Here is a 27,968-nt window from a genome sequence, read left to right as displayed (position 1 = left end):
TGGGGGAGAGATCCCGGCACCTCTGACGGTGATGTCAGTGGAATCCTGAGCCCCATCCCGCTCCGCGGCTGGGAGAGGGCAGACGGTGCTCTCGGCAGCCGGGAAAAGCTGGGGTGTCCCCCGCGGGACCACGGCGGTCCGGGACCCCTGAGGCGAAAGCTCTGTCCGCGCGCGGGGTCCCGGCCACCGCGCACGCCGCCCCCGCTGGCACGCGCCACGCTCCGCCCTGGAAGCCGCTTTGGTCCCGGCGCGGGGGTGCGCGGGGGGTGAGAGCAGGCCGGCTCAGCCTGATTTACGGCTCTGCTGAAAACCGCTTCGTTCCCGCAGCAGTAGCACCGTCGTGGCGGCAGCAGCAGCTGCAGCAACAAGTCGGGTAAGTGGGCATCTGCGCCCGCGGCCCGGCCCAGGGGGCGCAGCAGAAGGGGCCGTCCGGGCTGGGCAGCAGGTCCCGTCCCGCACCACGGCGGGGAGCTGGGCATCTCGGCCCCCGCCTGCGGGCACTCGTGTGCGCACGTATCCACTCTGGCACCGGCGGGCTGGCACGCAGAGGAGCTGGGGTGGGGAGAGCCGGGACCCCCGAGGCACACTCATTTCCAGCCTGCACCTATTAAGGCAGAGGAAATTAGGACTTGTCTGCCAACCCTGTGAACTGGGGCCCCCTCTGGGCCCTTGAAACCTTGCGCACTCCTGGGGTGCGTGAGCACCGGTTTCCCCATCCGGGGATGCCATTCCTTCCTCGTTGCTCCCTGGAATTCTGGTACCCCTTCTTTCACGTCTGGCCTGCGTTTTCGGCCAGAGTTGGCCTCCTGTCCCCAGAATACGCGTGTTTAAACAGCTTGCTGTAGCGCAGGAAGAGGGTCCCCTCTCTGGGGGCAGAGGCTTATTAACATGGAAGCTTTGTCTACTGTGTGGGGACCACTGGTACCTCTGCTTTCAAAGAGGTAGAGGGCCCAATAATAGTACTTTTTAGCCAAGACCCTTGGCACCCTCCCTTTAGGGTCCCGTGCTTATTACATTGAAGGAACCATTCCTGGAGGGACTAGATAGGCGCTGCTTGTAGAATTGGGCTGCTAGCAGTCATCTGTTGCGAAGGTTAAGAAAATAAATTTCTATGAGGAAATAAGAACTTCCCTTTACTAAAAGAGTTATTCTGTTACCTACATGGTTCAAACTTTGGCCACCCTAGCGGTTGTCATGTTAAAACAGGATCAGAGTCGAGGCAAATCCATCCAGAACACTCTGTTTTAGTAAAACCTTATCTGTGGCCCTACTTAGTATTTGATACATTGGGTTTCCAGATTTCAGTAAATCTGGAGTATTAGGGGAGCATCATTATTACCATAACACTTTGATTAAATCATCACAGCAATAATTTTAAAATAAAATTAAGGGCAGAAATCTCAGATTGGAAAATTTTCAGCTGATTTTGTGCTTAATGCCCCTGGCTAGTCTGAGTGATACCTTCCCTAGATCTGAGGAAGGTTGCTGAGTCTGCTGTCTTAGGACCTGTCTTGACAGTTCATGTGAGTTTCTCTCTCTCTCTCTTTTTTTTTTTTTTTCATGTTTATCAGGGTCCTCAGTAAAATAGTGTGTGTTTTTGCAGTGACTGTACTAAATTCAGGAGGGCAGGAAAGTTGAATTCCGTGTGGGAATCTGACACTGTCCATTTGGCCTTGGAGTAATTGCTTTTACCTCCTTTCTCCAATTTCCTCATCTGTGAAAAGGGAATGATACCCATCTTTTTTTTATCTTAAGTAGGGGTTGGCAAACTTTTTCTGTAAAGACCCAGTAGTAAGTATTTTGAATTAGCCTGCTATAGGGCCTCTGTCTCAACTACTCACCTCCATCCTTTAGTGCAAAGCAGCAGTAGACAGTATGGAAATGTTGTTGGATTTGGCCCATGGATTGTAGGTTTTAATTTTTATTAGTTATTATATGTAAAAGTAATTTGGAATTTCAAAGCCTCTGTCCCCATGGAGATCAGCTCATTTCAGTAGTATTTTTTTAAACAGACATGCAAACTACCTGTTTTATTCTCCCCTGCCTAGGACTTTTAGAGTAATGCAACAGAAGGCCTTTGAGGAAAGCAGATACCCCTGGCAGGAGTCCTTTGAGAATGTCGCTGTGTGCCTGCCCTTCCGTTGCCCGAGGTGTGGGGACCATACCAGATTTAGAAGCCTGTCCTCGTTGAGGGCCCATCTGGAATTTAGTCACAGCTACCAGGAGAGAACCCTCTTGACAAAATGCAGCCTCTTTCCATCCCTCAAAGACACAGACCTGGTCACTTCCTCCGAACCCCCGAAACAGGGAAGACTGCAGAGCTGTGGCAACATAGTAAAGCAGAAACCGAGCTATGTGAACTTGTATAGTATTTCGCACGAACACTCCAAGGACAGGAAGCCATTCGAGATGGTGGCAGAGAGGCCTGTGTCCTACGTGCAGACCTACACTACAGTAGACCTGCGTGCAGACTCGCCAGAGGCACCAAGGGCCAGCCCAGGCCTTCCTGCCCCAGACACCAAAGCAGCTTTCGAGGCACACGTCAGAGAAAAGTTCAGTCGGATGGTCGAGGCTGTGGACAGGACCATAGAGAAGAGGATTGATAAACTCACCAAAGAGCTGGCCCAGAAAACTGCTGAACTGTTGGAAGTTCGGGCGGCATTTGTGCAACTGACGCAGAAGAAGCAGGAGGTTCAGAGACGAGAGCGGGCGCTGAACAGACAGGTGGATGTGGCCGTGGAGATGATCGCAGCCCTGAGGCAACGCCTGACGGAATCCGAAGAGGAGCTTCTCAGGAAAGAAGAGTAAGTGGCGTTGAAAATGGATGCTAAACCCCTTGCTTTAGACACTTCCCACCCACTCCCAAGTTACACTCCAGTGTGAAGCATGGCTTGGTTTTAATTGCTTGCAGATACCTTGCTGCAGTCTCCCATTGATACAGTTGAATGTAGGAGACCCAAGACTTTTAGTACCGTTTACCGTCTCTGCTATGGTCTCCAGCCCAGCAACCTGAAAGTCGAAATATTGCATTCCTTCTCACCTTAGAAACTGTAGACGCTACAAATGTCTACTACAAGTGTCCTCTGTCCATGCTGGGATCCATTCCTGGTGTGTGTGTGTGAGGGGAGTAGGGAGTGGGGGGATAGGGGTGGTAAGTTGAATGGGAAGGCAGAAAGGGAGTGCTGGGCACCCTTTCTGTCTTATTGACAACTCCGTGTGATAAAATCAAGAACATGAGATGTTGTCTTATTCAAATATAAAAATATGGTCTAAATATAAATAATTTTTGCTTCTTAGCCATTTCGTATTACTTGTCCGTGTTAATTAAATATTTGTAACTGAGAATCTATTAATAATAATTTTTATTTAAAAGAAGCAGACATTAGGAAACCCAGAGGAAGCATCTGAGATTGCCATACTTTTATGATTTAAGTTTGAGAATTTTCTTTTTGAAAAATACTAGACTAAGTCATGCCTGCTTGCAGAGTTGACACTGGTTTTTACAAATTACAGGTGATTGGAGAAGCTGTTCGTTTAAAAATTATCACACTTGGTAAAGCATTTCCTTATCAATAAGTATATGGATTCATCTCAAACTAGAAAAGTATATGTTAGAATGCAGTGTTATATCCCAAATGCAGAATGTTGGATTTAATTTTAAATGGAGGCTCAGAATTCATAGAACCAAAGGAAGTAAAAATTGATTGACTGAAACAGCCTAAAAGGAAGATTTTCAAATAATTTGAGGTATGCTATACAGATTGACTTAATTTCATGCTTTCTTTGTCCTCTGGCACTCTTCTATCTGGTGTTGTCTCTTAAAATGTGGTAATTAAAGCTTCCTCCACTTGGTAAGAGGCTGAGAAACCCTATGTATTAAAGAGATCACCACTTGCTATTACTAAATGCTTACTGCCTGCCTGGAGAAAACGCCTGCACTGCTCAGCTAGATACTTTTTTAAAATTATGTAGTGAGGACAGATTTGAATCAGCCACTGATTTACTTTACTCCTATGGAAATGATCTGCTTTGAAAAATGTTTCACTCTTGGCTCTTGGTATTTCCTGGTGGGAAGTTAGTGCCTTGACTTGCTATAGCACCAAGCGTGACTAACACTGCACCACGGAAGAAATGGCAGATGGCATTGCTTTATGTGCAGAGAGGAGCATGGAGTTAAATTTGTGATATTTCTGTTTGACGGAAGAGCAGTCAGTTTAAAAGGCAACCAAATTAATTGTGTACATTTGTTTATTTATTTGTAGTATTTTATTTATTAAGTACACAAGTAATAATGGAGATGGGCTTTGGGGTGGTGGTTGCCTGGAGCATGGGAAAACAATACGATGGTAGGGAGGAGCATATGGTTAGATCTAGGTTATTGTCGGAGAAGGCAATGGCACCCCACTCCAGTACTCCTGCCTGAAAAATCCCATGGACGGAAGAGCCTTGAAGGCTGCAGTCCATGGGGTCGCTGAGGGTCGAACACGATTGAGCGACTTCACTTTCGCTTTTCACTTTCATGCATTGGAGAAGGAAATGGCAACCCACTTCAGTGTTCTTGCCTGGAGAATCCCAGGGACGGGGGAGCCCGGTGGGCTGCCGACTGTGGGGTCGCACAGAGTCGGACACGACTGAAGTGACTTAGCAGCAGCAGGTTATTGTCAAGGATCTAACTTTCATTTTGTGTTCGAGGGTGCTTTATTATTAAAAAATAACTGGTCAAATAGCTTAAATAAAAGCAGGCCACGCATAAATCAGCAGTGATAATATGGTATATAACGTTAATCCAATGCTGTTACCAGAGGACCAATTAGAAAACTAAATATATCCGTAAAAATGAGATTTAACAGGGTGAAATTGTATGTGTTAAAGTCCTCCCTCCCCTTCAAGTATCCGCCCCCCCATTCTCTGGAGACAGCCGCTGTTTAGGTCAGTGGGTATCCTTCTGGACCTTTCCTATGTGCGTACAGTCAAAGGTACTTTATATGCACTTACAGAGTTACTGTGTTTTCCCCAGTGGAATCATGACACATACTGTTCTGATCCGTTTGCTACTGAGGAGTACATGGGTTTTGTTCCATTTTCCTGGTATTAAAAAGTAATGTCTCAGTTAATGTCCTTGTACATATATCTTTGTTCACGTTTTGGGGTGTATACCTAAGGATAAATTATGAGTTGAGTTTTAGTGTGACATTTTTGGACGACCAGGGGAAAAAGAGCAGGGACAAAAACAGAACAAAAACCACTTTAAGTGAAAATTTAGTGAAACTGCCTTAAACTTTTAAACATGAGATGAACAAAGTCTTCATTTTGTTAAGCATTCGTTTGGCCTGTCCCATTAATTTCTGTATTCATGCCTCAAATAATCACTCTTTCTGTACATAAAATAGGACTGAAAGAGTGTTCTTTCCAGGAAGGACAGTGGAGCTCTTGGTCTGAGAGAGCAACTGTAGCCAGCAGCCTCAGTGGCGACAGCTAGCCCCAGCCCCACCCCAGGGTGGGGAGCAGGGCAAGCCAGCTGTCCGTTTGTCATGCCAGGGTGATTGACCAGATCAGCCTGGCTCAGCCACGCTCCTCCCCCCTCACCACTCCCTCACAGTGCTGTGCCTTCCACCAAAGAAAAGAGGTGACCTTTCAGATACGGAAGGCCCTGCTTGCCCAACAAACATATCGGGAGCTGTGCTCTCCTGCTTGTTGTTGATATTGTTTATTCACTAAGTCTCCAACTCTTGCAACCTCATGGACTGTAGCCTGCCAGGCTCCTCTGTCCGTAGGATTTCCCAGCTCAGAATACTGGAGTAGGTTGCCATGTCCTCCTTCCGGGGATCTTCCCAACCCAGGGATCGAACCCAGGTCTCCTCAGCTCTCAAGGCTCATTTGTGAGAAAAAGGAGGTTGTTACAGTCCCATTTGAAATTGACTTAACTCCAGGGACCCCTTAAGACACAGGTAGATTTGGTTTAAAAAAATAAGCAGACTTCTAGTATTTTGAGATTCACATGAGGTTCTCATGATTATGGATTTCCCCCTCAACTTTAAAATCCTTTTTGGGACTTACCTGGTTATCCAGTGGTTAAAACACCGGACTTCTACTACACAGGGCACAATTCCATCTCTGGTCTCTTTTTGGGAACTAAGATCTCACAAGCTGCAAAGCATGGCCGAAGTAAAAAAGGAAAAAAAGAAAATCCTTTTTTTCATACTGAAATAAAAGACTTAAGGGCTGATTCTGCCTTGAGGCCATCTATAGGCCTCACTTGGATATGGAAGTCATCTCTATGCTGTGTAACAGAGATTGATTGAATTGGCAGTTTTGTACTTTCGTGCGAGTCTCATTGTACCTGCACAGAGAGGTATCTCTGTTTCTGGAGTGCACATCCAAGAAAGAAACTGCCCATTGTTTTCAGCCTGTGCAATTTTAAAAGTCTTATGCAAACAGGTACTGTATTTACTTGTCCCAGAATATTTAGAGCTTGTAGGTAGCACTGTCCATGATCAGGTAAATCTACCCTGGCCAACCTTGCAGTAGGGTATCCCTTAATTAGAAAGATAGACATGGATTGGATTGTAGCTGACTCCTGGCTGATTTGGTTACCTGGGGTTCAGAGAACATCAATGTAATAGCAGTAATCCTAAACTTACTTGCACAGTCAGGTGCTAGCAGGATTGGAAAGCCCTGACCAAGCACCTATGCTGTGCCCTGGGCTGTGCTAGGGGTGTGTGTTGGGGGGGTGGTGGGAGGGGGCGTATAACAGTCCTTTTCCCTAAGAAACTTCCACACTACATAGGAAGAATAAATCATATCCATGTTCAAACTCAGTGCTTAAATACAAGCCATGGTTTCAAGTTGATGAACATTAGAGAAAGGGTTTTTCCCTTGTGTTGAGGCCACACTGAAGTGTGAGGAGGAAGGGTGGGGTTTGCATTGGTAGTCGGAGGACGGTGGCACTGAAGGGCATCAGAGAGGTGACTGTTAGAGGTGGACCCCGAGGGGACTGTGTACTTTTCGTTCTGGAAAGAAACCACGTTCATTTTACACATGTCAGAAATAAAGCCTGAGACAGTAGAATGACGGGCAAAGATTTAGTAGCAAACCTGAAATGGGAACCCAAATTTCTTGTCTCTTTGCTGAGTGCCTTTTCCATTAATTTACTGTGCCTCAGCCAGACTGAAAGTGGGTTATTTGCCCAGAGCATCAAGACTTAGGTAATACCAAATCTGGCCTATTTTGGAATGGGCTTACTTCTCTGCTGTGTCAAGAGGCCTGGCATGGTGACATCACTTAGCGTCAGAAGTGTTGGGAAATGGGGAATGGCAGCATCATCAGGATAGTTATGATATGAAGCTTCTGGAACACCAGCTCAGGACTTCTAGCTTCCAACGAGGGCTGTGAACTTGGCCCTCTAGGTGTCCATGCCCAGTCAGGGTGGAGTACGTGCCTCTGCCAGCCTTGGATGGCAGTGAGGGGGACTCTGTAGTTCCATGTCGTTTCCATACTGCTCCCTTGCAAGCTGCCATAGATATGACCTTTTCCTTCTTCCTTCATCATTTGTCCTGTTCCCAGGCTGGTGTCAGCCAGAAGACAACTCTTTATTGAGTGCCTACTGAGTGCCAGGTACTGTTCTGGGTTCTGGTCATACAGTGATAACCAAAGGAGTCCAGTTCCTGCTTCTATGACAGGAGTGGATGAGCAGGTCAGTCAGACATTAAACATCATGAGGGGTGTGTCAGAAGAGACATCCAGGGGTGGCTTGAGCTAGGACTGTCCACTTAGGTTTCTACCCAGAGCCGGCTGTAGAACGCTGCCCTTTGAAAGACAAGTTTGACTTGGTAACTTGCTTTGCACAACTGAACCCTCTTTCCCATCTTTGATCAACTACAGCAGTGAGCGGGCAATTTGGTCTCCAGACTGACCCATAGCTAGGAAGCAGGCTTAGAAAAATCACGTTAGATGTAGACTGCAGTGCAACAGGGAGGTGTCTGCTCCACGTTTTAATGCATTTATGTGAATGGAGTCCTCTCTGTGCAGGCTGTGCTCCGTGCAGACTTACAGACGAAGCTGGGAAACAACAGGATGTCAGACATGCCCTCTTAGGTCGCTGATAAAATTTGGAAACCCCCGCCCAAATTTTCAAATTTTGTAAAAGAGATCCCACCTCTATTTCTGTAGTAGGTACCTTTGTTGTCGGTCACTTACTTGTTCTATGCCCCAATACTTGTCTGGAAAAAGAGACAAAGAAACCTCAGAATCTTTTAGTCGGTTAAAGATTTTTGACTAAAGATGGAATTATTAATAACACATTTCATGCATTCAGCAGAAATTTGTGGAGCCCCTGATGTGTCTCTCTCTCACGTCTGTCCTTCCCTCCCCTACCTCCCTCTCTGTCTGGACTGAGGGGCTTAGGATGTGGTTTTGATCTATTTAGAGCAAATAAGAATAATTTGATTTCTTCTTAAAGTTATTTTTTTTTAAGTCCTTAATTAGAATTGTATTCTTTTTGGTGTGTTCCAGGAGGTCATAAAAGAAAGATGAGGCAAAGGGCTGACCCGAGTGGAAATGTGATGTGGCTCCTGACGTGTAGCAGGTGTGGATTCCACCTTGTGGGCTCCTCCAGGGACACAGGAGCTGACCCCGAGCTCTGAGTGAGCAGCCAGGCTTCCAGCACTTGGAGGCAGTTGGCTCTAGTTTTAGGATTTGCCTCATGGGTGACACTACAGTCTGTCTGAGGTGCTCTGTGATCAATAGCTAGGCTATTTTTAACCAGGGGTATTTTTACCGTTTCGTATACCTCTGAAGAGGTTCATAAATCAGTAATGCAAAATGAAATTTAAATAAGTGGGTAGAGCTTTGCCCTTGGGATGGAAGCTGTTAAAGTGTTGTTTAAGAATAGAAAAGAGGCATCGATTTTAGATCCCACCTGTATTTCTGTAGCAGGTACCTTTGTTGTAGGTCACTTACTCGTTTTATGCCCCAGTACTTGCCTGGCACAAGACACAAAGAAACCTCAGAATCTTATAGTTGGTTAAAGATTTTTGACTAAAGATAGAGTTACTAATAACACATTTCACGCACTCAGCAGACGTTTGTGGAGCGGCTGATGGGTTCTGGCCTCACGTGAGGTGCTGTGGGAGTCGCAGAGAAGGGGCAGGCCAGGACCCCACAGTCCCTGGTTTTGTGGTTGATGGCATCGATGGCACAGCTTAGTCCCTGGAATGTGCCTACCAGGCTCTGCGGGAGAACACAGCAGATCATCTAGGCGTGGGCCTGCTGGGAGCCTGAGGCTAGAAGGATCGCTAAGAGGGGGCTTGGGAAGGGACCCTGGTGGAGGCAACAGCATGTGCAGAAGGAAGCATCTGGCTTGGAGGCTGAGGGGCATGAACTAATGCTGGAGTGGAGAGGAGGTGATGTGCCTTGATGAGGCCCGAGGTGAACCGAAGGCTTACAGGATGGCCGTGAAAGCTGGAAATGGTTTGTTGACAGTAGATTACAAAGGGTGATATGATCAGTGTGCCGCCCCTCATTAACAATGTACAGTTCACTGCCAGTGTAAAATGGCAGTGAACACCATGGAGCATGAACATGCATTTCCCTCTGTCTCTACACCGGCTTCTAGAGTGTCTTGTTCACATGACAGTGTATCTTTGATTTTTCTGAAATTAACCCATCTTTAACCTATTTCTGAAGAAGTAACTGAAGGGATTCAACCTGCAATAAAAGGAAGTATTACCTATGTTTTAGAGCTTATAGCTATCCTGCAAATGAATGAGTGCATGAGTGAACAAATATTTCTTTCTAAATAAAATTTTGTACTGAAGGGGCTTTTTCCCTTCATGCCTCCTTCTAGAATTTGTTTCTGAACACCTGTGCATCTCAGGATACTGATAGATTTCTAGGTCTGCAAATCATTCAGCATGATAATGAGCTTCAGGCCTCTTTCTTATACTATATACTGGTATCTTTTTCCTTTAGTATCAGATATTGCTTAGAATAAAAGCATTCTCCACTGAAGCTTAAAACCTTGATTTCAATCATATTAAACCTTAAAAAAATAAATAATAAGTCAAAAATAAAAATAGGGCTGGAAGCAGCCTGCTGCTGCTGCTAAGTCAATGCTGCTAAGTTGTGTCCGACCCTGTGTGACCCCACAGACAGCAGCCCACTAGGCTCCCCTGTCCCTGGGATTCTCCAGGCAAGAACACTGGAGTGGGTTGCCATTTCCTTCTCCAATGCATGAAAGTGAAAAGTGAAAGTGAAGTTGCTCAGTTGAGTCTGACTCTTAGCGACCCCACCATGGACTAGAGCCCACCAGGCTTCTCCGTCCATGGGATTTTCCAGGCAGGAGTACTGGAGTGGGGTGCCATTGCCTTCTCCAGGAAGCAGCCTAGAATCAGTTAATTTTCCCAGAGCTGGTCTGCACCCACACCTGGGTTGAATTTCAGGTTTGCCCTTATCTTCTTATCTGGCCTTCCAGCTTTGCACTGTATTCTGAGTCAGTGTTGAGAACTTAAAACCACAGGTCTTTTACTCTGCTTCCTGATAGCATCATGTTGTTACTCTTTTTCTTAGTCACATTCAGCTTCCTAACTACATGTTTGTTTCTTTTAGTGTCTGCTTCCCCACTGTATGGGGAGGCTGCCTTACCACAGCTGGATCCAGCCTACCACCTGCTTTTGTGGAGCCCCTGTGCTAAGAATAGTTTTTTTTCTTTTTTTTGAATGCTTGAAAAAAAATTCAAAAGGCAAATAATAATTCATGACATTTGAAAATTATATGAAATTCAAAATTCAGTGTCCATAAATGAAGTTGTATTGTTATACAGCCTCTGTGGCTCTTTTGCGCTAGGCAGACTTGAATACTTGCAACAGAGACCGTATGAATTGCAGAGGTTAAAATATTTACTTCCTTTACAGAAAAAGTTGGCTGATCCCTGGGTTAGACAGTAAGCTTCATGAGGACAGCCACTGGTTCATAAATGCCGTTGCACTAAGCCCGATACCTGGTAGCATTCAGTGAATGTTTGCTGAGTTACTGAAGAGTGGAGTAAATAAATTTAGGGATAATGGCTGCATTGTACCAGGGTTCTAGCCTGTGTTGTCCACCCTCATGTGAGTTCTGAGATTTAGGATCACTGTGTATACGGTAGGGCTTCCCAGCTGGCGCTAATAGTGAAGAACCCACCTGCCAATGCAGGAGACCTAAGAGATGCAGGTTCAGTCCCTGGATTGGGAAGGTCTGCTGGAGAAGGGAATGGCAACCCACTCCAGTACTCTTGCCTGGAGAATTCCAGTGGACATAAGAGCCTGGTGGGCTACAGTCCACAGGGTCGCAAGGAGTCAGACACCAGTGAAGTGGCTTAGCATGCGCTGTACATGGTATTACCAAATTCAGGCTTAAATTGAAGAAAGTAGGGAAAACCAGTAGACCATTCACGTATGACCTAAATCAGATCCCTACCAATTATACAGTGGAAGTGAGAAATAGATTTAAGGGACTAGATCTGATAGACAGAGTGCCTGATGAACTATGGACGCAGGTTTGTGACACTGTACAGGAGACAGGGATCAAGACCATCCCCAAGAAAAAGAAATGCAAAAAGGCAAAATGGTTGTCTGAGGAAGCCTTACAAATAGCTGTGAAAAGAAGAGAAACCAAAAGCAAAGGAGAAAAAGAAAGATATACCCATCTGAATGCAGAGTTCCAAAGAATAGCAAGGAGAGATAAGAAAGCCTTCCTCAGTGGTCAGTGCAAAGAAATAGAAGAAAATGATAGAATGGGAAAGACTATAGATCTCTTCAAGAAAATTAGAGACACCAAGGAAACATTTCATGCAAAGATGGGCTCAGTAAAGGACAGAAATGGTGTGGACCTAACAGAAGCAGAGGATATTAAGAAGAGGTGGCAAGAGTACACAGAAGAACTGTACAAAAAAGATCTTCACAATCCAGATAATCACGATCATGTGATTACTCACCTAGAGCCAGATATCCTTTAATGTGAAGTCAAGTGGGCCTTATGAAGCATCACTACCAACAAAGCTAGTGGAGGTGATCGAATTCCAGTTGAGCTATTTCAGATCCTGAAAGATGATGCTGTGAAAGTGTTGCACTCAATATGCCAGCAAATTTGGAAAATTCAGCAGTGGCCACAGGACTGGAAAAGGTCAGTTTTCATTCCAATCCCAAAGAAACGCAATGCCAAAGAATGCTCAAACTACCGCACAATTGCACTCATCTCATACACTAGTAAAATAATGTTCAAAATTCTCCAAGCCAGGCTTCAGCAATACGTGAACTGTGAACTTCCAGATGTTCAAGCTGGTTTTAGAAAAGGCAGAGGAACCAGAGATCATATTGCCAACATCCACTGGATCATCGAAAAAGCAAGAGAGTTCCAGAAAAACATCTATTTCTGCTTTACTGACTATGCAAAAGCCTTTGACTGTGTGGATCACAATAAACTGTGGAAAATTCTGAATACCAGACCACCTGACCTGCCTCTTGAGAAATCTGTATGCAGGTCAGGAAGCAACAGTTAGAACTGGACATAGATCAACAGACTGGTTCCAAATAGGAAAAGGAGTACCTCAAGGCTGTATATTGTCACCCTGCTTATTTAACTTTTCTGCAGCGTACATCATGAGAAACACTGGGCTGGATGAAGCACAAGCTGGAATCAAGATTGCTGGGAGAAATATCAATAACCTCAGATATGCAGATGACACCGCCCTTATGGCAGAAAGTGAAGAACTAAAAAGCCTCTTGATGATAGTGAAAGAGGAGACTGAAAAAGTTGGCTTAAAGCTCAACATTCAGAAAACAAAAATCATGGCATCTGGTCCCATCATTTCATGGGAAATAGATGGAGAAACAGTGGAAACAGTGGCAGACTTTATTTTGGTGGGCTCCAAAATCACTGCAGACGGTGACTGCAGTCATGAAATAAAAAGATGCTTACTCCTTGGAAGAAAAGTTATGACCAACCTGGACAGCATATTAAAAAGCAGACACATTACTTTGCCAAGAAAGATCCATCTAGTCAAAGCAATGGTTTTTCCAGTAGTCATGTATGGATGTGAGAGTTGGACTATAAAGAAAGCTGAGCACCAAAGAACTGATGCTTTTGAACTGTGGTGTTGGAGAACACTCTTGAGAGTCCCTTGGACTGCAAGGAGATCCAACCAGTTAATCCTAAAGGAAATCAATCCTGAATATTCATTGGAAGGACTGATGTTGAAGCTGAAACTCCAATACTCTGGCCACGTGATGCAAAGAGCTGACTCTTTTGAAAAGACCCTGATGCTGGGAAAGATTGAAGGCAAGAGGAGAAGGGGATGGCAGAGGATGAGATGGTTGAATGGTATCACCGACTCAATGGACGGGAGTTTGAGTAAACTCCGGGAGATGGTGATGAACAGGGAGGCCTGGCGTGCTGCAGTCCATGGGGTTGCAAAGAGTCAGATACGACTGAGCAACTGAACTGAACTGAACGGTACATGGTATGGCAGCAGTTCTCAAACTCTTTGGCTTCACTTCCCCATACACTCTTAAAAAATCTGAGGACCCCAAGAAACTTTGCTCTGTGTAGGTTTATTCTATCAAGGGTTACTATATTAAAAATTAAAATTTAGAAAAGTAAAAAGGACAGTTATTAATTCATATAAAAATAACAATATTAAATCCATTACTTGTTTAACACAATGAAAATATTTCAAAAAACATCAATTTTCCCAAAAACAATTTAGTGAAAAGAATGGTTTTGTTTTTGAAAATTTGGAAATACTTTTATTTTTTTTATTTTTTTTTTTCAACAAGTTAATGGCATTTTTTATTTTTTTTATTTTATTTTTTTTATTTTTTAAATTTAAAAATCTTTAATTCTTACATGCGTTCCCAAACATGAACCCCCCTCCCACCTCCCTCCCCACAACATCTCTCTGGGTCATCCCCGTGCACCAGCCCCAAGCATGCTGCACCTTACGTCAGACATGGACTGGCGATTCAATTCTTACATGACAGTATACATGTTAGAATTCCCATTCTCCCAAATCATCCCACCCTCTCCCTCTCCCTCTGAGTCCAAAAGTCCGTTATACACATCTGTGTCTTTTTTCCTGTCTTGCATACAGGGTCGTCATTGCCATCTTCCTAAATTCCATATATATGTGTTAGTATACTGTATTGGTGTTTTTCTTTCTGGCTTACTTCACTCTGTATAATTGGCTCCAGTTTCATCCATCTCATCAGAACTGATTCAAATGAATTCTTTTTAACAGCTGAGTAATACTCCATTGTGTATATGTACCACAGCTTTCTTATCCATTCATCTGCTGATGGACATCTAGGTTGTTTCCATGTCCTGGCTATTATAAACAGTGCTGCGATGAACATTGGGGTACATGTGTCTCTTTCAATTCTGGTTTCCTCGGTGTGTATGCCCAGCAGTGGGATTGCTGGGTCATAAGGTAGTTCTATTTGCAATTTTTTAAGGAATCTCCACACTGTTCTCCATAGTGGCTGTATGTCTGGCTTAACAGGAGGCAGCTGAACTTCGTTAGTTCTGCCTTTAATCTGTTGCAAATTTGTTGTTTTGGTTGAAGTAGATGAAGGAAATCTAGTCTCACACAGATAGGTAGTAGGAAAGTGGAGAGGTACCTTAATAGTCTTTTGAGAGAATGGTGGCTATTCTGCTTTGATACTGTGCCAAAGCCTGACAATTGGTAGTTTCTCAAAGGTTAATTGCAGTGTGGAATCTGAAACCACACCAGTGAACAAACATTTCCTCCTCCCCTCCGTTGAAATCCACTGGTCTGTCTCGCCCTCGGAGTGGATATTTTACTGTTAGGAGTATAATTATTTTTAAAAGTACAAATGCAAAGTAGTTAAAGCTCTTTCTTTTTCATTCAGGAAGTTCACAAGATTCCTTGGGGAAATAAGAGGTGTTTCTGGATATTGTTAATCCAGACTGAACAGGATGTGAAAAGGGGGATGTGCAATTGTGCACACATATTATTCCACAGTTAATCACCAGGTTTTATTCCTGTTTTTATCTAATACAGATACCCAAACACAGTCTCAGTATGATGAACTTCTCCAGCCCTTTTCTCGTGTAACTTCTCTTTTAGAATTAAATCATCGTTTTTTTTTGTTGTTTGTTTTTGTTTTTTCTTAGTTGATGTGAAACATCCATAAACTGAAATTAAGTTAGTATTGATGCCAGGTTGTTTGGAAAAAAGGGTACTAACTTGTTAGCTTTAGGGCACAAGATAATTGGATGAGGGAGGTTAGAAAAAGATGCTTCTTTTTTACATGACATAACACTACACAATCAACTAGTGGCGTTAATGTTTTAAAAAGTTTTATATGAAATAAAAAAGTTTTATATGGAACCAGTTATAAAACATCACATGATGTAAAAATACAGCCACAATCATAAGCTTCATTGCATTCAGATTTGTCTTCTTGCTTTTGAGATGTTGATCCTGTGGGATTAAGCTGTCAAACACTGATGTCTTACATTCTAAACTGTATAGCCTGAGAGCCCAAGAATAGTAAATATGCACAGAAAAAAAAAAAAAAAGACTGGAAAAAGTACACCAGATTGTTGACAGTAGTGACTTCTGGGTTATGGGACTATGGGTTACATTTTGTTTCTTCTTTGTCCTTTTTAAACATTGATTATGATAAATATTTATTGAGTATTATGTGTCGTGTATTGAATGATGGAGTTAAAGCAAAAAGGTGACTGAGCTTCTACTCAGTTGGGTCTTCCACAGATCACTTTTTATATTTCTTATAATAAATGTGAAATACTTCTGTAATGAGATAAATATAGTAAATATTTAAACCAAAATAAGCTGAAAAAATACACTAGCTCTTTTTTCTACGTTTTTGGTTTTGGTGGGCAAGAGGGTTGTGGGTTTCTGGTGGTTTCTCCTTTAAGTACCAGTGTGGAGATGCTTCAAGAGTCAGTTATCCTGAATATCACTCTCTATCTAGAGGGCTCTTTATTACAGGCTTGATTCCACATAAATTGAAGCCTCGATTTTGGAAAGAGGAAGGAGTAGCCATTTCCTGGGCTTTGTTTTTGGTGGTGCTTTTGAGCCGTATGAAGATGTTCCATCCAGAGTTTCTCTCCTATAACTGAGGACCATCACAGGGCTGCATGTGACACCTGAATGGACCCTCCCTGTTTTGCTGCTGGTTAGGGTTTTGTGACTCACCTAGGAGGCAGAGCAAAGGCAAGTGACAGCAGAACTTGGCAACTGGCATCTCTCTGTGGCTCGAACAGCTTGGAAAGTGTACATCTTCTATTCAGGGCTCATAGGGAAACATCTGGAAATAAAATTGGAACTCAATTACAAAAGAGAACTTTCCAAAAGGACTCTTACTTCTTATATGTGAATACTTCTTAGCTACTGAAAGATAATGGAATTCTTATGGGCTCTGAGTTTATATTTGATCTGGATAGGAAACTAGAACAAGTTTGATGAGCAGTTTTTGGAGTGAATCATTGTCAGAACCAGTCTCTTTTCTGTTTGTATAAATATATAATTCTGCAAGTTTTGCAGAGATGCTTGACTCTGTAGGAAGTGTCAGAAACTTTTCAGTATGGCAAAATATGATGTAATGTATTTGTGAGAGAAAAATCATTACTAATTGTAAAAGTGGCCTCCTGACTAGTTGTACAGAATAAAGGAGTTGGAAGTCACCACCAATTATTTGGCAAAGACCTGTGAAACTATGACTTCCTGAGCTGAACATCCATGAAGTTTTACTCTCAAGAAATTATGGAGCTTAGCAGAAAATAAAAATCAAGTAGAGGCTGAGAAGATTCAGAGAAGGAGTAGAATTTAATTGACTACAACAAATGCCTGAGGTTAGATTTTTTAAAAATAAGATTTGTTAATCTAAAATGGAAAAGGTTTAGGGGACAATGATCAGATTCTTTAGAATCTTGGTTCTGCATGAGTAGAACATGGTCAGAAAAATGAGGGCCCACTCCTTGAAGGTTGAGAGTTCAAAGACACATAAATATTGTATCCAACAGGTAGTGAAATTATTGAATTCATTTGCTCCAGTGGGTGTGACAAAACATACAAAGAGGATGGCCAAAAAGATCTTCATGATTTCTTATTGGGTGAAGCAAATCAAATGAGAAATTGTGATACTATATACCTACTGGTAGGGCTGATTAGTGTGTATGTGTATTTGTAGAGATGTTTGTGAGGACAATTACCAAGTGTAAGTAGTGATGGTCTTGGGTTAATGGGATTTTAGGTGATATTTTCCTTATATATTTAATGTGTTTGAATTTTTAATAAACAACTTATTTAGTTGTAACTCAGGGAAGTATTATTTCCATACTTGCATTAGAAATAAGATATAATAGTTATTAAAATTTTTCTGGATTTGTGAATCACAATGAATTATGTAGATGAAGGTATTTTGCTCAACTTTTTAGGGAGAGGCAGCCTGCACATTGCTTCTCCTATGTCAGCTATAATAGCTTCCCCAACATACCTTGGATCTACCTCAAGATGGCAGTTCTTGGACTGTTTCATTCTTAGCTCAAAATATACTGTTGGACATATACTATTCTATATGCTCTGGTGCTCAGTGTGGCATCTTGCTTCCATACTTCCCTACCTGTAGTCTTTTCTTCCCTAATAGCCAGACTTTTAAAATACAGGACAGAACTTTTCTCAGAAGCCGCCAGTGGTTTCCCATCTCATAATAAAACCTGGAGTCCTCATGCTGACCTGGGAGACCCTACCTGGTCCTGGCCTCAGCTGTCCCCCGCTTCCCCGCTCTGCTCTGTACCTGAGACCATTCTGCATCTTCCCAGCGAGGACCTGGCTTACTCTTCCCAGCTGTCTTCATGGCTGTGCTTGCGTCCTGGTGTCCATTCAAATGCTGCCCCATCCAAAAGGTGGATGTCTTTGCTGTCTACAGTATCACTTATTCCCTTCCTTCCTCGGTCACTCTTTGTCCCTTGCACCCAGTTTCCATTTCCTCCTTAGCACTCGTCACCTACTGACACATATGTTTATTTTATAGTGACTGTTTTCCACTAAACCTCTCAATGCAGTCACTAACATGGAATTTCATGTCTTTCATCATGGCTGTGGCCATACCACGTAGGGCAGTGCCTGACACAGAGTAGGCTCTCGGTAAATATTCACTGAATGAATGAATTCCTGTCTCAGTCCTCCATTTTGTGTTCTGACATTTTTGCCTTGCAGAGAGGTGGTTACGTTCAACCATTTCCTGGAAACAGCAGCTGAGAAGGAGGTTCAAGGAAAAGCTCGGCTCCAGGACTTCATAGAGAATCTGCTGCACCGGGTCGAGCTAGCGGAAAAGCAGCTGGAGTACTATCACAGCCAGCAGGGGGCCGGCCTCTGCGGGGACTCCCGTGAGCACGCGGTGAGTCCTGCAGGCCGGTGTCAGGGTTGTGATGCGTCAAGTGGGGTCAAGGGCAGAAGAAAAAGCGTGCTGGGGGATGACTTGCAGGAATTTTCTAGGCATCATTTGAAAGCATTGCCCCAGCCACACCTGTGTTGCGGAAGTGATACAGGTGAGTCTAGGACACCTGGGAGTAAGTGAGACCCTGGATGCGCAGTCTCCAGGTCTTCACCTCCAGCTCCACATCAAGCTGAGGTGGTAGAAATACTTTTATGTTGCAGCTTAACAGTTCGAAGTATCCAAAGAAATCATTTGTCCCAATTACGTGTCAGGTGGATAGGAAGCTATTAATATTATCCTGTTTTTGAGCTCGTCAAGGAATCGTCTGAAAACCTTCATGCTTCATAGTTAGCGAAAGATTTAATCACTTTTTCCCTCCTTAATAGGAAGGAAAACACTTGTTGGAAGTCTCTGTAGGTGAAACATTCTTTAAGTAGATTTTCAAAAAGATTAAGCAAAATTCCCAAATGGTATTCTATAATAGGATTTTGCATACAATTTTACATATGGTAGCAGGGACTTGAGAAACCCCCAGAGCCCAAATGAGAACCCTGAGTATAGATGAAGGCCCACCTATCATAAGTGGCTTGATCAAGGTTGCCTGGTCTCTTTGGAGGGTGGATGGGAGGTGGGTGGTTTACAAATAAGCACACTTCAGATGAGGGATGTGGGTGGTCCCATTCACCGTCTATACAGTTTCCTTGATGGTATAAACAACAAAGCCAAAGAATGGATTTTTGAAAACCTAAAGTGGTTTATTTATAACATTTTCATTATCAATTGAATTTTATGTACGCTTACCATCTTCTCAGAAGATTTAAAAATGATTCTTTTACTAACCCCGAAATGAGGAAAAGAAAAATAGGAAACATTCATGCTAACCAAAAGATTAGTAAGGTTGCTGTTGGTTGATTGAAAAATTTAGGCTGAGCAGTCTGGAAGCCAAGATTTAACAGGAAACATGATTAAATAAACAAGGAGTGAAATGAAAGAAGGAAGACCAGAGGGAGAGACACAGATAGCTGGAAAGTACAGAGACAAGGAGGAAGGGAAGAAATGAAGACTTACACAGCGCTTACTGTAGTAACATTCACTCAGCCTTACAGCTGTGCAGTTGTGCAAGCCCCTGTGCAAACAACTGTGCAAGCAGTCAAGAACAAAGTTGATTGGAAGGAAGTCAGTGTGTTATGCCTGTGAGCTTTCGGGAACTGTCATCAAAGCAGTTTTAGCTACCTGATGTATTTGTTATTTTCTGGGCGGGTGTCTGTGGTCTCCTGAGAAGGAAGCTTTATCCCCCTCCTTGGTTCCCTAGTCACCTCCTTGGGAAACTACGAGAGTCCAGTCATAGACAGAGGGACACTCTGAGCTCTTCCCTGCCTCCTCCTCCCACTTTGCCCTCTCTCAGGAGGGGGGTGTGGCATGCGCTCATGGAGACCAGATGGGAGGTGAGCTCGCCTGGCTTCCAGACCATTCCCACCCTGCTTCTGACTGGGGGAGACAGCTGGTCTTCCTGGGCTCATCATTCTCCTATAAAATGGAGCAGTTGGACTAGACGCTCTATAAGGGCTTTAAACTTCTCAGAGTCTCTGACCATCACCTGACTTTGGTGGTTAGGAGTTCTAAAATTAAAATGTAGCCATAATATTTTCAGTACTTAGGCTTATAAGTAATGCAGAGCTACGAAATGTATAAATTTTTATTGTACAAAATTAAGAATTCTTAAAGAAAGAGAAAATAATAGAAGGCAAGGAGAGAGAAAGGAAGCCCATTAGTTCTTGCCTTTATTTGTATCTCTATGTTCACTTCCTCTGCTCACTTTACTTTTCCAGCTTGGAAACTGAACACCTTTTAAAAGACATAGCCAGTCATTAGTTCTTACCTGCTGTATCATATAATCAAGAGTCAAACAGCATCCCAGCTCTTGTAGTCAAATGTATAGATATAAATTATATGTGTGTGTAGGTACACATAATGTATATATGCACACATGTACACATAAATATATGTATACATGTACGTGCAAATATGGTAGGACATGTAATAGTAAATTTTTATGTTTTTGTTCTTTACGTCCCAAACATGTCACCATCTGCCTTTTTCAGATTTAATCCACATAGGAAAGAACTTAATTCAAATCAAATAAAATACAGTTGAGATTGAGTGGGAATTTAGAAATGAGAGCTGCGTGTAAGTAGGGCATGATCAGGCTGGAGCGAGGTAAGCTGACTTTTGGAGGGAGGACACATCACCCTGAGAGGTGTCAAGGATGAGATGCTTGATTTCTGAAAGAATGGGCAGATGTGGTTTTCCCTGTTTTCACGTATAGTCCTCTCAGCTCTACTTTGGGCCATAATGTGCCATGTTATGAGACAGTCTATGAATCCTAAAATAATTTTTCCTTTTAACTTAGTCTATTTTACATAATAAAATACATTTACCATGTCTTTGATGTAATTTAACTACTCCATCTGGCCATGGAAGAACTTGGAAGCTTTTAGCAGGATAAGCTATGGGTCATATCTGTGGTAACCTGTTTGGTCCAGCTTAGAGAAGGTGCAGGCCTCTGGAGCCTCAGCTCTGCCTGGGAGAGCTTCTTGCCTGGGTGCACCCCAGGATGGAGCAGAACTTTCAACTCCCAGCACTTAAACTCCCTCCTCCAGAACCATGGGGAATGCCATCCCCAGCCTGGCCAGCTCTCTCCATTTCCACCAAGGCTGCTCTGCAGAAACAACACGGCCAACATCTCCCTTCTTCCCTGCCTCCCTCCCTCCCTCTCTCCTCTTCCCTCTTTTTCTCATTACCCCTCCAGAGAGTAATGACATCTTTAGATTGATGTGTACCTCGATTCTTTCTAGCTTTAAGATTCTTTTGTGCACTAGAAAAATTTCCTTCCCCCTCACAATTAGCACCTTTTCTAAAATAATGTTTCAGCATTAATCCCCTTGAGCATTTATGTTCTTTTTCACCTGGCTGATTTCTAAAAATGCAGTGTGCTTACTCAGATAATTTGTCTGTATGCTCTGAAACATGCTGTCGAATTAGACACAAAGTGACCTAATATACCATCTGCCAGAATTACTCACAGACCTGCTCAAATAGAAGGTCATGAAATAGCTTGGATAATCTTATTTTAAGCATTGTATTTATTTCCTGCAGGTTGCTAAATTAGTGCTAGCAGTAATTCATTTACCATATTTATTGGGGACGCAGCGCTTACTGGGTGCTGATGAAACTGCTGTGAACGAGATCGATGAGGTCCCTGGTCTCAGGGAGGAGGGACATTCAATAAGCAAACACATAAGGAAGATAATTCCGTATAGTGAATAACTACTATGAAGAAAAAAGTAAGATGACATGTTTGAGATGGTCACTTTAGCTTTAGCAAAAATCTTTTGAGAAAAGCCCCGCTGAGAAGGCAGCATTTGCATGGTGACCTGAATGGCAAAGAGGCAGTTCTGGAAAATTTGGAAGTGGAACATTCTAGGCAGAGAAATAGGAAGTGCAGCTGCCTCAGGAGGGAATAAGCTTGGCACATTTGAGTGGCAGGAGATAAGTTGGAAAGGCGGGAGGGGTCCAGACCAAGCAGGAGCTTCTTGGTCATGTAAGGAGTGAGGATCTATTCCATCACACATGGGGAAAACCACTGGGAGGGCAATGGCACCCACTCCAGTACTCTTGCCTGGAAAATCCCGTGGACAGAGGAGCCTGGTGGGCTGCAGCCCATGGGGTCGCGAAGAGTTGGACACGACTGAGCGACTTCACTTTCACTTTTCACTTTCATGCATTGGAGAAGGAAATGGCAACCCACTCCAGTGTTCTTGCCTGGAGAATCCCAGGGACGGCGGAGCCTGGGATTGCACAGAGTCGGACACGACTGAAGCGACTTAGCAGCAGATCTATGTTTTAGCTGAATCACTCTGCTTCTCTGGGGGAACTGACGGAGGGATGCAAGAATAAGAGATGGGTTATGTTGTGGCCAGTGAGAGGGGACAGCAGCTCAGACAGAGCCAAAGTAGAAGTAAAAAGTATAGGGTATGTTCTTGGAGGAGAATTGACAGGACCAGTTGGCCTGGATGAAGGATTAGATTTAGCTGGTGAGGGAAACTGAGGAGTCAACAACAAATTCATGGTTTTGGCCTAAAAAGTTGGGTATATACAGAGAGCAAAATTGGAGGAGGGCTAGGTTTCCAGTTTCCCAAAACCTGTTATAACCTGAGACACCATGTTTGTGCTTTAGAAGTACTTAGATTGGCTCTCAGTACAAGGTTATTTATATTTTTTCAACCAGAAATATTGACCAGGGCCTCTCTTGATACCCATTGTCACACCCTTCTCTCCCTAAATAAAAAGACAGAGTAGTTGGACCAGGAAAAAATGGAGGTAGGTGGATTGACTGAGTGGGAAGAGCGTTTCCATCTGCCTACAGCTGTGGATCCAGAAGGAACACTGGCCTCTTGTGTTCACAGGGAGGAGAGCAGAGGAAGTTCTTTGGGCGGCACCACCTCCACCCACAAACCTCATAATCCGTCAGATCGCTGTTGGCCTTTTCCCCAGTAAGCGAACATGTGTATGTGTGTACATGCAGGTGTGCATGCACGCGCGTGCACACACACACACACACACACACTTTTGAATAAAATTCCAAAGGGAATTATGTACCCATATGCAGCAAATCATCACATTATATGTTTACATACACACATAAAGTTGAAAACATTTTGTTATATCTCAATAATAATGACTTTTTTAAGTGGGAAAGTATTTAAAGGAAGAAGAACCCTGTACATTTTTACATATAAGTTTATAGATACACTGAAATCCATTCAAGGAGCCCAGTTGATTGGAGCAGGGGGCATGGACAGACTGGAGGAAAGAGAGTAGAAATGCTGATGTCTCCAGGGTTCCCAGAAGCTGCCAGTCAGGTGCTTGCTGGAGCCATCTGTTCCCCCTTCTTTGTATATTACAAGACCTCAGGACCCTCATGCAAGGAAGGTGCCTTTTTCTGTTTACATTTACTAATCCCATGCCAAACCCAGCCAGCGTGGACAGGGTTGGCAATAATGTAACATTCAATTGTGTCCCAAGGCAGAAGGCAGGAATTCCATCTCACCTTCTTGGGCACCAAGAAGTCTGTTTAAGAAACCTTTCTGATTTGCCACTGTCTACGGCTTAAGCTGCATACAGAAAACTTGGAGAAAGATCCTGCTGTGTCAGACTTGGTTTTTTGGGTGACTTGAGTATACGGGGGTGGATGTTGGCCATACTGGGCCAGGATGGCCCTTTCTCCACATTCTTTTTGTCACCCTCTTCTGTCAATCTGCCTGTTAATATGACAGCGCTTCTTTTAGTTGAAAGCTGCATGCGGGAGGTTGGGAACTGAAGCTTGGGAATACACTGAAAATACACTTGCCAATTTATTCTGCAAATGGTATTCTGAGCCCAGCCACAAAAGTGCATGCAGATATCTCATTGAGAGTGGAAAATTATCTCAATGATAGATGGTCAGGACAGTTGTGGAGTTGGGTTTCCGTGTGCTCTCATTTTAGAAATGATGTACTTTAGGCAATAAATATTTTGTGCCAATTTTCCCTTTAGTTGATACACTGTGACCAGTCATAGCTGTGTAAATTAGCTGCAAATACAGCCTGAATCAATCAAGAAACAATGGCACATCATTCCAGTTTTTAAAAACATGTTTCTTCAAATGTTGTTCTCTTGAGGGGCTGTTTAACTTTTTGAAATTTTTGAGATCTGCTGATACTGGCTTCTTGGAATTCTGAGAACAGGGAGCCACAGAGGCTTCCTGAGCAAGCAGAGCTGAGCACGAACTGTTCTTGTTCACTGCAGTGATGGATGGTGCCATGGGCTGTGCTCCTGATAACAGTCACTGGCTTCCTTAATGGGAATACAGTTTCTTAAAAACATAAGGAGGATTTTTATGAAACCAAACCCAACCTTTAAGTGAAAGTAATATTTTGTCTCATTTGTTTTCCTTCAGCTTACAGATATCTCCTCAAATAGGAAGCCCAAATGCCTGTATGTATATCTTTTCTACTTAGACCATTTGATCAATGCCTTCCTGTTGCACTTCTTATCCTATCTATAATACGAATGTATTTGAGAGCGTCAGGTGAAAATTTACCTGCTTATTTGCCTTTCTAAAAATGTGGATGTGACTTTTATGCTAATGGTCTATGAGTATACGGCAGTATGATAGTACTACAGGAGCCTTTTTAAAGTGTTGTGTGATAGAACTTTCTCATATTGTGCTATCGTGTAGTCATAGTGCTATTAATGTAGTTTGCACACTGATATATATATATATATATTTTATACATAAATTTATACTGTGAATCATATACTTTATGATAGCTGTACTACAGATTTGTGTGCATCACCTAGAAGTCACTTAAATAGTCGAAAGGTATAGGGTCTGGTCTCATCTTCTCCATAGACCACTGTGTGTTACCCTCAATAGTCATTTAGGTTTTCTGTGCCTCAGGTTCTATCACTGGTAAATAAGACTAGTAATATCTCCCTGGGAATTTAGTATCATGAGATCATTTTCATGAAGGCCATCGTGTCAATGTGGAAGGAAAAGAATCAGTATACAATATATTACTTGTTTTACTGGTAGCGTTATTGCCACCTTAGCACGTAGAAGTGATTGTGCCCTGAGTAGTTTTTATTCTTTTAAGGACTTAAATCTTTCTGCTTATCTACCTCCTCCCACAACCATCTGTAGAAGCCGAGGGCACCTGCATTCTGTGTGTAACCACCCTGATCTCAAGACCCATTTCCATCCAAAGGGAAGGATGAAAAAAGCCAAGGATGACAGAGCCAGCATGCAGCCTGCTAAGGCCCTGCATGAGCAGTCCGAGTCGCCAAGGGAACTCTGCAGACCAGCAAAGAAAGGGGAGCCTCTGGGGTTTGGCCGGAAAGGCAACATCAGACCCAAAATGGCCAAGAAAAAGCCAACAGCCATTGTGAACATCATCTAAAGGGTGGGTGGTTCTGGACCACATCACTGGGCTTTGGGAAATATGTCCTGGGGGGCATCAGTAGTGTCCTTTTGGACACACTGCCTCATAAAACATATTTCATGTCAATGTGGGCATTGACCTGGATTAACCAGAATTTAACAAATGGGAATCTTGGTGAACCAGGCTTTTTTACAAGTCCCTTTTGGAAGCAGGAGGCAGATTACAGAATTGTTTTTAAAATAATGAAATCAGTCTTATTCCAAAGTTTTAGTAAAATGAAGCTAGCTCCAGCTCTTAAAATAATTGGCCCAGTAAAGTTCTATGAAATAAAAATATTTTTGTTTTTAACCTCACTGTCAATTAATTGGGGAGCCTCCAAAATAAAGCTTCTTGTTTCCCTGAAAATTCTGGTTAATCGAGATTCCAGTGTTCGGGTTGCTTCAAGAACTCATTCCGTTAGACTTCAGTTGTCATCTCGACAGACTGTTTCCCAGTTTGTTCGATTCAGGTTTTTTGTTTCCCTGGATGTTCCTTATTTTGGTGCCTCTCTGCTTTCTTCCTTGGCTGAGTATTCTGCACTCTAAGACTGTGCTGTCAGCCTCTATCTTAATAGCTGCTTCTACTGCTGAGGTTGGGGAGGACAGTAAAGCCCTTATGCTCAGCACCTGTCGGCAGTTCAAGGTCAGAAAGGTTGGAAACCCGTGGACTACACATTTAGTGCATTGCGAGCCATCCAGGAGACCACAGATGTTACTCAGCTCTTTCCTAAGACCTGCTCCCCCGGGGTGGTGGGGGGAGGGGTGGTTTGTTAGCAGCCTGTCTGTTAGCTATAGGCATGACTTTCTCCTTGCTGGCCTGACTTTTCCATCTCTTGCTGCTTCTGTGCCATTTTATGACTAAAATACACTTTCTTACCTTTCAGCCGAGTATCTGATGTATTTGTTGTATATGGCTTTCTAAAGTGATTTCTGAAATAAACAATGCATGTAGGATCCAGAATCTGAAATCATCTCTCTGCCTCCCTAAAATGGCCTTTGTTTCCATAAAGAACTATCTGTCATGAACCTCCTGCTTTATAGTTTTCTTCAAGAATAAATTTCTGTGTTAGTTTTTAAAATTTAGCAATATCATCAGGTCTCCTGCAAAGTTTATAAGTGCTGACATTACTTTGGAAACAACAGTTATGTCCACAACTATATACATATATATATAACAAATACAAAATGTATATGTCAACTATATTAATAATTTATTTTTAAATACTCATGAAAAAGCTGTATGTTTGTGGTGGGTGATTTTTAAACTATGTATGTTCATGTAAATTGAATTCTCTGATTTTAGAAATTAAAGCTTAACCTAATTAACATTAGTAGGATTATGATTGTTACTGCAATAAGCATCAGATTAGCAGTGCATTAAAAATAGGTAACAAAACAATTACGTAAAATGCCAGTAAATTGAAAAGTGTAATTTATACAAATACTTTGAGCCTATCATAGTGAAACTGTTGATTTTTGAATCTTCACTTGACTTTCAACTCATGGGGATAGGCCCGTCACTTGGTGTATAGGCAGCTATCAAGTGATAAAAAACATTGCTGTGAATATTACTGTTAGGATGACATGGTAAAAACTGTAATGTTAAAAATAACTATTTATTTGGAGAATTAACTTCTTCCAAGGTTATTTATTATTGATGTTTATACCATGATTGCACTCACCTTTTACATACTAAAAATTTGACTGGTTTGTTGTGTTGCATGCTCTTTGTCCCATAATGTGTGTGTGTAATGACAGTAGTTTGCTTTTAAAGGTAGTATAAGCCAGATTTTTTTCCCATTTTATTTAATGTAACTTACGTTTTCAGTTTTCATTTACTATGCCTTGAGGGCATAACAGCTCTCTTTGACAGTGGTACCCAGTGATCTTCAGAAAGCACCATAATGTCCTATCTACTCTGTGTACATTATACAAGACAAATGATTTGAAGGTTTATTATATTAAAACTTTTTTAAGTTGTAACTAAATTCTGATCCTTATATAAGGAAATGCATTATGTATATTGTGCTTCCTTAGAGACATAAATTTGGTTTTGAAACATGCGAGCCACCTCATTCTAAGGGATATCCCATTTACCTGCCATGGCCTGAGCCTTGTGCCATGTCCCACTTGGGTGTTATTTTAAATGCATTCTTTGTCCTCATGGGTAGTCAACCTCAGAGTTGGTCTTTTTAAGAAATCACCAAAGTTTTCTAGGAAAACATGTTAAGAGTTTAAACTGAAGAATGGATCTAATTTTATTATTTGTTTTGTAAGGAGGAAGTATTTTGTTTCAACTTGCTTTCATTCTGTTTTCCCAAACTAGGTTACAGATTCTTAACTGAAAAGTTCAGACTACTTAGACACTGTTTTCCAGTATTCTGCAGGGTCATTTTGTTGTATGGAAGTTGGAATATTCTGTTCCCGGATTTTAAATAAAGGTTTTTAGATTATGAAATATTATAATAATAAAACTATATTTATGA

At 42.6% G+C, this 27,968-nt stretch overlaps 1 protein-coding gene across 1 annotated transcript; it reads left to right on the top strand.

Annotated features, from left to right (window-relative positions):
* Positions 33-27,968, top strand: ZNF365 (zinc finger protein 365). The gene is made up of 5 exons (XM_018042626.1): positions 33-373; positions 2,049-2,804; positions 18,242-18,422; positions 24,460-24,497; positions 25,207-27,968. Exons 2-5 carry the CDS (start codon positions 2,062-2,064, stop codon positions 25,460-25,462), a joined length of 1,218 nt encoding a protein of 405 aa, XP_017898115.1. The 5' UTR covers positions 33-373; positions 2,049-2,061; the 3' UTR covers positions 25,463-27,968.

This window comes from Capra hircus, chromosome 28 (assembly GCF_001704415.2).
Source record: "Capra hircus breed San Clemente chromosome 28, ASM170441v1, whole genome shotgun sequence".
NCBI lineage: Eukaryota > Metazoa > Chordata > Mammalia > Artiodactyla > Bovidae > Capra > Capra hircus.
Note: the sequence above shows the minus strand (reverse complement) of the source record. Positions and strands in the feature narration are given on the sequence as shown.

Coding starts and splice junctions, on each gene's coding strand:
- ZNF365 (XM_018042626.1), top strand. CDS start 2,062: ATGCAACAGAAGGCCTTTGAGGAAAGCAGATACCCCTGGCAGGAGTCC. Junction 18,423..24,459: donor GGGACTCCCGTGAGCACGCG/GTGAGTCCTGCA, acceptor GTTTTCCTTCAG/CTTACAGATATCTCCTCAAA. Junction 24,498..25,206: donor AATAGGAAGCCCAAATGCCT/GTATGTATATCT, acceptor AACCATCTGTAG/AAGCCGAGGGCACCTGCATT.